Source organism: Myodes glareolus, chromosome 4 (assembly GCF_982192425.1).
Source record: "Myodes glareolus chromosome 4, mMyoGla1.1, whole genome shotgun sequence".
Classification (NCBI taxonomy): domain Eukaryota; kingdom Metazoa; phylum Chordata; class Mammalia; order Rodentia; family Cricetidae; genus Myodes; species Myodes glareolus.
Genome location: NC_142029.1, coordinates 21,239,148 through 21,254,281, shown reverse-complemented (window position 1 = coordinate 21,254,281; position 15,134 = coordinate 21,239,148). Strand labels below are relative to the sequence as shown.

General features: G+C 49.9%; 1 protein-coding gene across 1 annotated transcript in view; it reads left to right on the top strand.

Moving 5' to 3' along the window:
• Positions 1-15,134, top strand: part of Coro2b (coronin 2B) — a 109,038-nt gene that overhangs the window by 77,525 nt on the left and 16,379 nt on the right. The window contains exon 3 of the mRNA XM_048423715.3: positions 9,784-9,900. Within this exon, the coding sequence (XP_048279672.3) occupies positions 9,784-9,900 (117 nt within the window). The remainder of the gene's footprint in view (positions 1-9,783; positions 9,901-15,134) is intronic.

The window sequence follows — 15,134 nt, the reverse complement described above, 5'->3', positions numbered from 1 at the left end:
GGTGCACACCTCTATAGAATCCCCAAGGTGGCCACCAGCACTTGGGGCAGTGGTTAATGCGGCTGAAGAATGAAAGTATCCTCTAAATCAGGAAGTGGGGGATTCCTGACTCCCCATGTCTCATAAAGGTGGCCATGTAGTCCACAGATGTTGCTGGGTACAGTGCATGGGGAAAGTCATCATTACAGCAGGACCCACATAGGGTCTGTGCAGATTAGTTTAGAAGCCAGAGGGAGTGCTGAAGAGGGTGAGTGAGGGCTTGCTGCCAAATCTGAAGACCTGAGTTCGAGCCCCGGAACAAATTTGATGGAAGGAAAAAAAACTGACTCCTGAAAGTTGTCTTTTGATATCTACATGTGCACCCTATGCTCACTACATAAAATATTTATATGCATACATACACATATATGTCAACTAAAGTTCTCTTGAGGGTGGAATGGCCCAGGAAGAAAGGAAGGAAGGAAGGAAGGAAGGAAGGAAGGAAGGAAGGAAGGAAGGAAGGAAGGAAGGAAGGAAGGAAAGGCTGATGTTCAGCCTTGGTGGGGATTAACTCAACAAGGCTCTGGGGAGGAATAGGCCTCTGTGGGACTTAGTGATGGCTCAGAAGCTAACGGCCATCAGAGCTCTCTGGACCCCATGTTGCTAGGTTGACACCGAAACTCCATCTCATTCACCCACTTAGGTCTCCTGCCCATGACTCTCTGAATATTAGGTTTGGACAGGACTCGTGAGTGAATAGGAATGCCTGCCAGGGAGGCAGAAAGACCAGAGTGGCAATTTCACCCGGTCCAATTGCCCTTTCTCTAAACCTTCACTTTTCACTCTGAGACCAAAAAGGCAAAAATTCAAGTAGTGATAACAGCCATGGTGCCACAAGGGTGAGACGAAGGGTCCTTGTCACCTGCTGCTGTTGTCCAAACTGTGACCGTGGCTTGGTAATGCTCGTGAGTATCAAGGGGGTTACCCAACGACTACACTAGAAGAGCCGAGGGGTGGGACAGGAAGGGCTTCCGGCCACCAGCTCCTCTTCTCTGCTTTTCCTGGCTCTGATGAGCTGTGGAAGAAGAGATCTATAGTCCGGCAATAACACAGAAGGCCTGGTAGGCCCTCTAAGATGCTCTCTGAGACACCTCTGTACCCTGGATACCAGACCTCACCTAAGACTGATCTAGGGTGTGGTTCTTCTATCTGGGGTCATCTGTGCAGCATCTCTCTCTAGGCCTCTCCCCCAGGAAGGCTTCCTCTGGAGCAGGCACGGTGTCCAGGAAAAAGCCAGGGTGACTAAGGCCTGTGCCTCTTTTTCAAGTTTCTGTTGATGTAATAGAAACACCATGACCAAGAACAGTTTGGAAAGGAAAGGGTTATTTCATCTTACAATCCCCAGGTCAGGTCTCTGAGGGAAGGCAGGGCAGGAACTGAAGCCGAGGCTTTGGAGGAATGCTGCTATTGGCTTGCTTCCCCTGGCTTACTCAGCCTGCATTCTTATTCACCCAGAACCACCTGCCCAAGGGTGGCACCACCAGCAGTTCTGCGCCCTCCCACATCGATCACTAATTAAGAAAATGCCCCATAGGCCAGTCTGGAGAAGGCATTTTCTCAGTTGAGCTTCCCTCTTCCCAGATGGGCCCTATCTCCAGCTTCCATGCCTTCCTGTGGAGCACGGGTCTACAGGTCAATGGCTGGGGATGACAGCCCAGGGCTGAGCCCCCGGTTTCCTTCTCTGTCTCTTGCCTAAACCAGAAAGTGCCTTTCTCCTCACTGCAGTTCAAGCAAAACAAAGGCTTCACCACCAGGCCTGCGAGCCTCCAGGTGTTTGCAGCCACGTCTTAAATATTCCCAGCAGCTGCAGTGTTCCATGTACCACAGTCCACTCCGTGGTAGAGACTTGGCGCTGGGGTTAGAATGTTGGCATCTTGCCTTCCTCCCCTGTCTTCCCACCCCCATCACACCTAAGGCATTGAATGCCGGAAGAGTATGGTTTCGTCAGCTCAGGGCACGAGACTCTTCATAGACAGCTTATTCCCCTGAGAGCAAGTCCCAGGCGGGGTCGTCTGGTAACAGTGCTGCCCGCTTTGTGGTGTTGTATAACCTTGAATAAGGTGCTTGGTTGTTGGCTCTGAGCTCTGGTTTCTCTCATCTGTTACACTGAGAGGTGTGCCCACACGCCTCAGCTGCCCACGTATCCTGCTGGAGAACACGGTACAGAGGACCCTTCCTGGAGATTAGCTCAGCTCCATCGGGTGCATGGAGGGGCCTCCGGGTAGGCTGGCTGTTGCAGACCTTAGTCGCCTGTCTGCCTACTCCTGGAGAAGAACGACTTGGAAATGGCTAGCTAAAAGGATGGGGAGGGAACCTCAATGGCGTAGGATGTTGATGTCAGGTAAGGCCTGCTCGTGGGGTTAATGGCTCCTGCCCTCCCTTAGACCCCTGGGTCCTCCGAGAATACTGGTAACATGGAATGCTTCTGGGCGCTCCACCAGGTCATTCCTCCTGCATAGGATGATCCATGGCGCTCACTGCTTAATAAAACCCAGACTGTTTCACAAGGCCAAAGTCCCTCAGCTGTCTGAGCCAGGCCTTCCTCTCTGGTCTGGGCCTTTTCCCTATTTTCAGCTCTTCAAAGCAGATCCAGACATCTATGGGTATGGGGCCTCCTGCAGCTTAGGTATCCCTCTGCCTCCCTCTTTAGATCTTGCTTGTCCTCAATCTCCCTGCCCCCGGCCCTATACACAAACCCTTCTCTCAGGAACACTCTGTACCACACTCTGGCTCTTTGCCTTCCTCACCTGATAGGCAGCGAACAGCCAGGGGAAGGGACTCGGATCCCCTGCCAGGTTGTCCCCCAAAGCATGCTTTTCTCTTCTCCACAGGTCTGCCAGGCTCGGCAGTGAAGGGAGTTCCTATGTCTTTGGGTTTTAGCACAGGGTTCATGAAAAGGGCCGGTAACTAGCACACAGCAAAGACAAACACGGGCCCTGAGACTTGAAGAGGAAAGAATCCCCAGCCCTGAGAGCCAGCCTCCTCCTCCTCCTCCTCTCTCTCTCTCTCTCTCTCTCTCTCTCTCTCTCTCTCTCTCTCTCTCTCACACACACACACACACACACACACACACAGAGCTACTCAGCACCTTCCAGTCTCAGGGACCTGCGTGTCCACTCTGCAGTCACTTCCCAGAACCAAGGGCATAGAGGACCCCAGTACCTCTCCTCTCTGGAGCCAGGAGAAGAGGGTATGTCCTCGGGAGCTAATGCTGGGCCAACTGGGGAGGGCCTGTAACTGGCTCCTTGGATGAAGGGCCCCTGTGTGAGGGAACATGACGTGCCCTCCCACTCCACAGTGTTGCTTACTGCTCTCAACCTGTACAAACTCACCCCGCTCTGACACTGTCAGGTGGGCCAGGGACGAGAGTCCGCACCTATCAGCTCACCTTGTCTGGGTGAAATTCATGGAGATGTGTGGAGAGTGTAGGAACCCAAACTGGGGCAAAGACACCATAGAGCACAGGGCCTAAGGCACAGGGCGCCTGACCTTTCCTGCAGGCTTTAGGGAAATAGCTGGCAGCCCCTAGGTGATAACAGCCTCATCGATACTAGCTTCCCTCCAGAGGAGAAGGAAGAATGCAAACAGTCCATCCAATGCCTTGGGAAAGGCCGTGCCTACAGACGTCACTCAAAATGAGCCTTAGGACTCACAGGGGACAGCCCTTCCTTATGTGGTCCATTACCAACATGGGTTTGGTCTGTCCATGTGTGGTATTGAATTTCAGGTAGGCTAATGTTCCATTATGCTTTTGGGTTGCATGCCACCACCTCCTACCTCATCCTCCACCCTGCTCCTCCCCCAGGGAGAAGGCTGTCTGCAGCCTGGGCCCTGTCTATCTGTAGGAAAGTCTCAGATGCATTCCTGTGTGAGGAATCCAGGCTCCCAAGAGAACACAGGGCATCACAGTAGTGGTTTCCAAACATGGCCACCCATGGGAATAACGAAAATCATTGAAAAGATGCACAGCCTCCCTCTTAGACATAGGGATAGCACATGCTAAGCTCTGGAGCTGGGTATGAGGATTTTGGGGACTTCCAGGTGATTCTAAAGCATAGAAAGGGTTCAGAAACACAAGGGGGGAAGCACAAGGTGAGAAGGGAGAAGGATGGAAGTTCTACTGTTCGTCTGTTCGGTACCTTTCGCTGATGCTGCACCTCCAACCACAGCATCAGAGGTGCCTATGAGGTAACAGCCAGGTGCAAGCTGCGCCCCTGCCTCCCATCTGCCTCACCTGGGCCAAGGCTTTCTAGAGTTCAGTTCTCATCCATAGAACAGGCTGTGGGGCTGGTGAGACGACTCAGCTGTTAAAAGTAAGCACCTGCTGTGCAGGCCTGATGACCTTGACCTGAGTTCACTCCCCGGGATCCATGTAACAGTGGAAGGAGAGAACTGGCTCCAGAGGTGTCCTCTGACCACCACACACTCACGTTATATACTACTACTACTACTACTGATGATGATGATGATGATAATGATGATGATGGTCGTGATGGTGATAGTGATGATGATAATTAAACCAGGGGTCTGGCAAAATGGTTCAGCAGGTAACCGCACCTACAACCAACCAAGCCTAATGACCTAAGTTCCATCTCCAGGACCCACAAATGGTAGAAAGAGACAACTGACTCCTCCCACAACTTGTCCTGTGACCTCTCCGTGTGAGCCATGTGACATAAGTAGCCCACACACACAAATAAATTAAGAAAGAAAGGAAGCAAGCATCTGATTCGCTGGAATCAGAGCTACAGGTTGTTGTGAGCTGCCATGTGGGTGTTAAGCAAGTGTCCTCTGGAAGAACCTCTGAGCCACCTTTCAGTTCTAGCTGTTTATTTTTTAATACAATATCCATGGAGCTAGGGATGTGCTTTAGCTTGCTTGGCATACACCAGGTCCTGGATTCAATCCCTGACACTACATAAAAAAAAATGTTTTAAATTTGAAAAAAAAGTCTATCTTTATCATTTAAATTTAAATGTTAAATATTAGAGTCAAGGGTGAACCTCATCTCAACAAGATAGTACTTGCCTGACATACCCATATCTTCCACCAAAATGGAAAACAATATTTTTTAAGATTCTAATTTTAAGACATGGACTAGGAAAAAAAATGGCTCAGTGGCTAAAAGAGATTACTTATTTTCCCCAGGATCCACCTAGTTTGGTTCTCAGAACCCAGCTAGGTGGCTCACAATCTATTACTTCTGCTCCAGAGGATCCAAGACCCTCTTCTGGCCTTTGTAAGTGAGCACACACATGTGGCAGACACACAGACATCCAGTGGCACATAAGTAAAAATAACTGCTTTGGTTTTTGAGACAGGGTTTCTCTATGTATCCTTGGCTGTCCTGGAACTTGATCTGTAGACCAAGCTGGCCTTGAACTCACAGAGATCTATCTACCTCTGTCTCCCAAGTGCTGGGATTAAAGGCATGCACTGCCACCACCTGGCTTTAAAAGATTTATTTAAAATTAAATGTTTGTTATTGCCTTATTTGGGGTTATTATTGCTGTTGTGAGGCACCATGACCAAAACCAACTTGGGGAGAAAAGTGTTTATTTCTCTCACAGTTCCATATAACCGTCCATCATCAAAAGCAATGAGGACAGGAACTCAAGCAGAGCAGGAACCTGGAGGCAGGAACTGATGCGTGCAGAAGCCACAGAGGGGTGCTGCTTGCTGGCTTGCTTCCTATGGCTTACTAGACCTGTTTTCTTATAGAAACACCAGCACTAGTTGCTAATTAAGAAAATGCCCTACAGGCTTGCCTACAGCCCCATCTTATGGAGGCATTTTCTCATTTGAGGCTCGCTCCTCTCTGATGACTCTGACTTGTATCAAGTTTGGAAAAAAAAAAAACACCTAGCCAGCACAATTCTAAAAGAATCAGAAGTCATTACTAATATTCAACTAGTTAGGAATACTCACAACAAATGTTGTAGTATGTTTTCTTACAGATTGTGTGGTCTCTAGTAATGATGATCATTTTGTGTATAGAACACAATTCTGATTTACTAAATATTAGATCTTTGGCAGTTCATGTTGATAAGTGTTCCTCAGATATGGTGCTGTTAAGCTGACATACTTTGCCTCCTCTCAGCAGGGCTTCTGCAGAGGAGAAATAACTCAGCCAGGATGTCTGGGTGTGCTCCCCTGGAGTAAATTCCCAAAGGCCGTGAGCCTGTTAAAAGTGCAGCAGAGTTTTGGGACACTGTGGTCCAGTGTTGTCCTACAAGCACAAAGCCCCTGTCTCTAGCCCTAGTGCCACAGAAACTGGGCGTAGTGCCTTGTGCCTGGAGCCCCAGAACTCAGGATTTGGAGGCAGGAAGCTAAGATCAAGGTTGGCTACAAAATGAGTTAGAGGCTGACCTTGTAGGTTGCATGAGGTGCGGTCTGGAAAATAAAATATAGAACCAGTGAGATGGTTGGAGCAGTGGGAAGAGGCACTTGCCACCAAGCCTGGCATCCTGAGTATGATCCAGAACCGGTGTAGTGAAAGGAGAGAACTGGCTCCCGAACGTTTTCCCATGACCTCCACGTGAACACCACAACGTGCTTACTCTTGTACATGTACACGTGTGTATATGTGTGCCCTTCCTCACACACTAAATAAATAAATAAAAGTACTTTAAAATTTAGCAAAATAAAAGTATTGGAATGATATTGCTCAGGGGCCTTCAGGAAAGCCACTACCTAATCTTGGAATATTGACAGGTAGAATGAATCCCCATGGAACTTAATCCTCATCTATATTCCTTCCTTTCCATGATCCCCTCCCATCCATCCTATGCTAAGTCCCTGCCTGGCTCTGTGGAAAGTAAAGCCCTTAGAGGCTCAGGGACCAGATGGCATCTTACACTCCAACCCCCAAGGAACCTATCATAGGCACAGCACTGACCGTCTATCAAGGCTGTCCAACCTTTTGACACTACAATATAACATTGTATCTACAAATACCTTGGGACCCATTCATAGCTCTTCTGGGATACTTGCAGCCCACAGGCCACAACAAATACAAGCCTGCAAGTAATTCCGATGTGTCACACTGAACGGCCCTGAGCACACTCCGAAGGAATCCAAACTTGTTTTCTTGGCTGTAAAATGGAACTGTCATGAGGTTAGAATCTGATCGTATTTGGTAAGATACATTAATAACAGCAGTCTGTGCTAGAGTCAGCAGCAATTTTGGTGGGAAGCATGTATTAAGTATGAGAAGGCAGCACTGGACAGCAGCCCGGAGCTGCTTGGAAGACTGACTGGTGAGAGGGTGCTCTGTTCACAGACCCTACAGAGACTGGGTTAGTCACTCTCTCCTTTGTGTGTATGTGTGTGTGTGTGTGTGTGTGTGTGTGTCTGTCTGTCTGTCTGTCTGTCTGTCTGTCTATGTGTATCCGTGTGTGTATATGTGTCTGTGTGGTGTGTGTGTGTGTCTGTCTGTGAATCTGTGTGTGCACATGTCTGTGTGTGTGTCTGTGTATTTATGTTAGTGTGGTGTGCATGTCTGTGTACGTACATATGTGTGTGTGTGTTGTATGTGTAGAGGCCAGAGGTCAGTATTGAATGTCTTCCTCAGCCCTTCTTCACCTTGAGTTTTTGAGAGGAGATCTCTCACTGAATCTGGAGCTTGCCAATTCAGGCAGACTAGCTGTCCAGCAAACCCCAGGGATCTGCCTGTCTCTGTACTCCAAGGCTATAGATGAATGTCACTGTAGCCGGCTTTTACCTGGTGCCACAGAGCCAGTCTGCAAGCACTGTACCGGCTAAGCTATCTCTCTAGCCCCAGATTTGATTATACTAATATATATTAATAGTATCTGTCCACACTGGTGTCAGAGTGAGTGTTAGTGGGGGGCTGGCGTTAAATATTGGAAGCCGAGATCAGATAGCAGCTTGCAGCCAGGCTTGGAGACAGACAGATGAGGGTCTACTTTATTCACAGCCCCTAAGGGGAATGGATTAGCTACTTTATTTATTTGTTTGTGTATTCACTTATTTATTTATGAGGCAGTCTGTCTATCCCAGTCTAGCCTTAAATTCAGATCCTCCTGTCGCTGACATACATACATAGTACATATGTATGTGTGTGTGTGTGTGTGTGTGTGTGTAGATGTGTATCTATATGTATATATATGTAATTTTAGAATGGCTGGCAAGGCATCTGACTTGTTATTTCATCTTTATGTCAATGTAGCAAGCGTGCAGAAGTCTTAGTAGGAGGAGGAATGTTGTGCTGTGTCAGTATCTGCCATCTTGCCAAAGCCTACGGCTAAGTTTCTAGAAATTTTTTAAAGCCGATTGTTAAATATGGTCTTTATTAAAAATTAAATTACATTAACTTACAATTAAGTAAATTACAATAAAAGCCGAAGCACAGAGTATTAAAAATTCATCACATCTTAACTGTTTCACTCTGTTCACGAGGTTTTCACGTCTATGACATCTGCCCAAAGAGTCTTTGGGACTAAGGATGTGGTTCAGTTGGTAGGGCGTTTGCCTAGACTTGGCACAGAGCCCTAGGTTCTGGTCTGTCTCCAGCACGGCAGAAATCCGCAAGTGGTGGTGCACACCTGCAATCCTGGCACTCAGGAGCTGGAAGCACAAGGAACAGAAGTTGAAGGTTAACCATGGGTATCGAGTTCAAAACCAGCCTGGGCTTTAGGACAAATAAGTCTTTAAAAAATGTCTCAGATAAAGGTGCTTGCACACAGCACAAGTCTGACGGCCTGAGGTCTAGCCCCGGAATTCATGTAAAGGTAAAGTGCCACATAGCTGTCCTCTGACCTCCACACACCTGCTGGGATGCACACCCAAACACACACACACACACACACACACAAATATTTTAAAAATAAGTAAAGTCGTTCCGTTCCTAGAGCATGGCTCCCGTCTGTCTCTTCTCATAGGGTCCAGGAACGTGGCAGACCTGTCTCTCCACTGCCAGCGCATCCCCATGGGCTCTTAGATCAGTGCTCCTGATGGCCAGCTATTGACTGACTGACTGCCTTGGTGCCTCTCAGAGTGACCTGGACTGGGCTGGGTGCCAGGAGCTTGCTGCAGACAGCTTTGCTCAGCAAACACTCAAGTGCAGCTGTGGGAGAGAGTGAGGCACTAGCAAGACTGGCTGCCACGCCGAGGGGCACTGGGAGGGGGCACTGGCTAAGAGCGACAGGGTTCAAAGGGCTTGCCCTGAGGAATCATACTGTTTGGAAATCCCAGCCTCAGTTTCAGCTACTTGATCTGGGGGCCTTAATTAGCCTTTCTGGGTCTTCATTTCTTCACCTCTAATTCACAGGTTTGCTTCTAGAGTTAAAGACAACGCCTTAGTAGATCCTGGAGTCACATATGGCTCAGCCTCAGCTTAAGTCTTGTAGCTGGCCTTGGCGTGCCCCCCACCATCAGTGAAGGGGCAGGGTGGAGCTTATGTGAGGGTTTAAGGAATTTGGGTTCAGGAATGCGGGGTTTCTTATCCTCTCTTTTGGGAAATAGCCTTGAAACCTTTATCAGAGCCTAGGAATGTTCAAGGCCCTAGCTGTGGCTCTTTCTAGCTGCAGCTGGCTGGGTCACAGAGGTCAAAACAGCCTATGACTTTCCATCAGGACACCGAGAGTAAAGGGGCTGAGGAGCCCTCCCCAGTGAAGGATCCCACCCAGTAAGGGGGCCACCCCAGGGCCCAGGCAAAGATCTTCCCTTTCTGAGCCATTTTGAATAGGGGCACAAAACTAATGCTTTCTCTCTCCCTTGCAGACAGGCAGAATCGAGCCCAACTACCCCAAGGTGTGCGGCCATCAAGGCAATGTGCTGGACATTAAATGGAACCCCTTCATTGACAACATCATCGCCTCCTGCTCCGAGGACACTTCGGTGAGCTGAGCCCTGGACGGTCCCCAGGAATGACCTTGAGCTCACACCTCCCTGCTTCCCCCAGAGAACTTCTGTCCACACATTACCCCTTTTCTCCTCTCAGCCCTGTCCCTCCTTCAGCCAGTCCCAGGATAGGGAGGACAGGGGTCAGGGAGGGGCCGAGGGAGAGGATCTTTGCTGGGCACATCCGTGCTTTGTGCTTCGGTGGCTGACTGCGTGTGGAAGTGCTGCTTTGTAGGTGAGAATGAGAACCCAAAAATGAGGTGCGATTCAGCCTCTCCCTGTGCTCTATGATACAGGGCAGGGGGGAGAGGGAGGTGCAGAGGAGAAGAAGGGAGGGGTGAGGCAAAGGGAAGAGGGCTCCTGAGCTTTGCAGGTTCACGTGGTAAATGTCCCCTAGTTTGTCCTCTGGGGCTGTGGCTTCAAGGACAGTGCTGGAGAGGAGCGTCCTAAGGGCGTAGAATTCCAGCTTTCTATGTCCTACCCCTTGAGGAAAGATAGGAGAGCAGAGGAGGCAGGACGGGTGGAGATGGGATGGGTGGAGAACCAGAGGAGAGGGATGGGTGGAGAGCAGGTGGCCACACTGATGGGAGGGAAGAGGGGGAGCTGGAGACACTTCTCCAGTTGGTCAATTGCTTGTTGTGCAGTCATGAGTTCGGTCCCCAGAGATGGAGGTGGGAAGGGGGCTGAGAATCCAGGGACGCTGACATCAGCACAGCTTTGTACCCTCTCTGTCTCAGGTGTGGCGTCTCAGAGGGGCAGTGGAACAGAACAGGATTCAAAGTGTTAGCCAAGCTGGTACAGGGGTCCCTTTGTTCCCAAGTGAAGGTGACTCTACTTTTCAGCCAGGCCACTGGGGCTACCTAGTGTGCACTGGCATAGTCTGAGGACAGGCCATGGGCCCAGGGTACTGATACTAGAAACAACTTTAGAGCTGTGTCCCTGTCTTCCCAGGCTGGACTGGGAACTCCAGAGGAAAAAGAATATGACCTATTTGGCTCTGTATCCCTGGTATCTAACACAGGACCTAATATCTAAAGAAAATACCTGCCCTGTTGATTGAATGAACAGTTAGAATTGAATGAGAAGAATGGAAGAACTTGTCCATAGATGTATGCATGGATGGGTGTGCATAGGATACACACATGGATGAATGGTTGGAGGTCTGGGTGCATGGACTGGCAGAGATGGTAGGATGGATGGATATATGGTTGGATGATAGATAGATAGAAAGAAAGGAAGAAAGGAAGGAAGGAAGGAAGAAAGAAAGGAAGGAAGGAAGGAAGGAAGGAAGGAAGGAAGGAAGGAAGAAAGAAAGAAAGAAAGAAAGAAAGAAAGAAAGAAAGAAAGATGCTGCTAGCTCAGCCTTCTCTTTCATCTGCTACAGCTTTATCCTGAGTGCAGCCAATGCATAAGGCATCCACGATGTGTGGTCAGATCAGCTCAGGCTCAGCCCTGAGCTGGGGGCCAAACAGTTGGTACCCATTGATTGACAAACTGGACCTGATGGGCTCCCGAGGTCCAAAGAGAACTCAACTGCAGAATCTGGTGGCCTTGGGATGAGACCTCAGAGCCACTGCTTAGCAGGGTGCCTAAGGGCTTATGGCTTCACCTCTCTGGGCCCTGGCTCACTCATGTCAGAGGCAATAATCACAGTACCCTTGTCAGCATCAGTGAAGGGGTATGAGGAAATCCATGCCTAGTCCTGTGCCTAGCACCTCACAGATGCCTACCGTCTCGGTCCTGCTCTGCAAACAACCCCAATAAGGAGGCAGGGCCCACCTGCTAGATAGAAGACAGGGCAGATGAGTCAGAGCTACACTGGAGTCACACAAACTGCGGGCACAAAGAAGAGAGAGGGACTCATGATGACCCAGATACAGAAAGAGAGGACTTGGGAGGGCTGGACCTGGAAGACTTGTTTGTTAGGGCCAGAGCCTGGGCCACCCATCCTCAATAGGCCAATTCAACAAAGTAATAGTGAAACACAGAGAAATGAGATTTATTTGGTGAATTATTTATTCAGTAGGCACTCCTGAATAAATAATCCATCAGTGATGGGCTCCAGTCTCTTCAAGGTAGCCAACAAGCTTTTTAAACTGTACGAAATCTTTTTCTTTGTGATAAAGCTTTGCCTCTGGCTGGTAATAGGATTCAGTCTTTTGTTTCTCCCAGCATGATATTCCTGTGGGAATTCCAATTTGTTGGGGGCCATTGTCTCAACAATCTAATTAGAAAAAGCAGGGTATAAGTTTCTTTAGGGTATCTTCATTTCTGCCAGTATGATTACACTTTGACCTGAAGAGAAAGGGTTAAAGTGGCCCCAGGAAGAGCGCTGGGCTAGGCCAAAGCCTGGAGGAAGAGCGCAAGTGTCTAAGAAAAGGAGAGTCCTCTGGCATGACTGGAACTGAGGGTGATGTCACTAGGGGAGTGAGCAGGAGAGAAGGCTGCAAAGTGAGGTTAGGATAGATAAGGCATGGAGGCAGGGTGAGACACCAGAGCTTCCCAAGCCATCTGAGCATCCTCTGGGATCCAGGCGGGTGTGGGGAGGAACCTGAAGGGGCCACAGCCACGTTTTTGGAGGAGATGAGACTCCAGCCAGCTGGATGGGGGTTGCACACGGCGTGGATGAGCAGGGAGAAGGGACAGACACACACCACATACACACACACACAGAGAGAGAGAGAGAGAGAGAGAGAGAGAGAGAGAGAGAGAGAAGCCCTGAGATAGAAGGAGGGGGAGGGAAAAGGCAAGCTAGGCACTGCAGAGAATGGGAACAGCCCCTTGCGGGGGGGGGGGGCACCCCCACCCCAGGCTGCTGATCTAGACAGGTGATTAAGGCTGACATCAGGGAGGAGCTAAGCTTTTGGCAGCTGCCAGGCCAGCTGCTCCAGAAGCCAGGCTCAGAGCCCCACCTTAGCCCTCAGGTTTCTGCCCACACCTGTCCAGTGCTTAGGACCTTAGCCTTCGAGCCCACGGACCCTAGGGTGAAGCTCACCTGCTCCTGGAGAACTGAACCCTGAAACCAAGGTTGCATGGGGAGTCTGAGCTCCAGCAGCTGCCCAGACTCCTGCCCTGCTACCTCGCCAAGGCTCTGTTTCCACAGGGCAGGAAACTGAGCTCAGAACCATGCCAGGCTGACAGTCTGGAGCCACGGCACACGCCAGCTTTGTGTCCTCTCTCTGCGGCCCACGCTGGGCGTTGAACACTCATGTGAGAGAACCCTCTCCCCCTGGGCCTGAAAGCAGACGTTGAGGAGTCTCTGACAGGCCTCCCTGCTCTCACATCTCCTGGACTTCCTCTGACAACCTGTTCCAGCCTGACGGGGCAACTTACTGTGCATCACACTGCAGTGGTGGGTCTGGGAGGACCACAGGTATGCCCGTCGCAGTAGCCCCACCCCAGAAAGAAGCCTTTGCTGCGGTCTGGCTGGCCCTTTTTCCTGGAAGTGTGCGCCCGTCCCTCACTGAGCCCATTGTTCTCTGGTCCCAAAACATTCAGAGGATGCTAAAGGGAGACAGGGAGACTCCAGCAGCTCCTCCCCATCCCTTGCCCCAGGGATGTCTTCAGCACAGGCAAGATTGCTGTGTCCCTAGGGATCAATTCCCCTCCTCCAAGGCATGAGAGTCTTTTGTAGTCTATCTGCCTACATCCCTGCAGGATTCAGAGAGCCTGCCCAAGCTTCTTCCCCAGAGGCCTCATCCTGGGGGAGGGAAGGGACCATAACTCTGCCTGGCATCTGGCAGAGAATCCAGTTTTTTTTTTTTTTCACCAGCCTGCTGGGTGATGTCACCTATTGTTGAAGGGCTGTGCTTTTTATAGCTTCTGCTGCAGCTAGGGAGGGCAGCTGGCTGGCTGGCAGGCAGGGAAGGGCAGCTTTCTTTCTGAGGCTCAAGCTCCCAGACCTTCACGGGGTAGCCCCTCACTCAGAGGGAGATGGTAGAGTATGAGGGGGAGAGAGAGACAGAGAGAGAGGAGAGAGAGAGAGAGAGAGAGAGAGAGAGAGAGAGAGAGAGAGAGAGATTGTGTTCAAGGAGTGGGGAGAAGATTGCCAAGGGAAAAGAGGGACAGTGAGCGAGGTCCCTCTTGCTGGTGGGACAAGCTCAGCCTCTTTCTTTTACCTTCTATTCAAGCGCCTCCGTTGCATCCGCTATCTACAACCCAAAGCTAATGCCCTTCCTGAGGAGCTCAGTGGTAGAGCATTTGCCTAGCAGACTCAAGGCCCTGCATTTGATTTCCGTTATAAGGGAGGAAGGAAGAAAAATATATCCTGGGTGCCCATTCTGTGCCAGGCAGCATTCCCCCTGCTGGGGAGGCAGGGAGAGTGGCCTGCACAATGGAGCTGGCCATAAGTGGGTGGTCTCCGTATCTCCCAAAAAGGAGAGTACATAGTGGCATAGCCATTAAGCATGGACAATGCAGCTGATGTGCCCACAGAAACTTGCTGCGGCCTGGTGGCTCTGTAACCGCCATAATGCCACAAGACAGTGCGTGTTGAGGCTGATGTCGACAGACTTGCTGTACTGCCTTTGCTGGGAAGAAGAGCAAGTACAAAACCCAGCATGGCCTTTAGGCCCAACACTTGGGAGGCAGAGGCAGGTGGATCTCTATGAGTTGTAGGCCAGCCTGGTCTACAAAGTAAGTTCCAGGACAGCCACGACTGTTACACAGAGAAATTCTGTCTCAAAAAACAAGATAGATAGGTGGATGGATGGATGGATGGATGGATGGATGAATGGATGGATGGATGGACAGACGGATGGATCAATGAGTGGGTGGGTGGGTAGACAGACAGACAGATGGACAAACAGACAGATAGATAAGGGTAACCAGGAGATGTGTCACTGGGCAGTAATCCTAACTGTGCAAGCATGAGGACCTGAATGCCAATCCTTAGGGTCCACTAAAAACCTCACACACACACACAGAGAAAACAAAATCAACTTTAAAAATAAAAACACAGCACATAATAACAATCAGCCCATGACTCTTTGGCAGTGATAGTAAACCACCTTGTTCCTGGTTTGTGTGCTTGTGCATAATTTTAGTTGTTGTTTTAGAGTGTATCCCTACTTTTAAAAATCAAAGTTAACTGTGGAACAGCCTCAGGCAGGCCTTCAGGAGAGGGCTATTGTCACAGGAGGCTGCATGTGTTACTTTCCTCAAGACTTAGACACTGCAGGGACAAAAGATGAAGAGGCCAAAGACAGAGATACCGATAATCCTGACCCTGT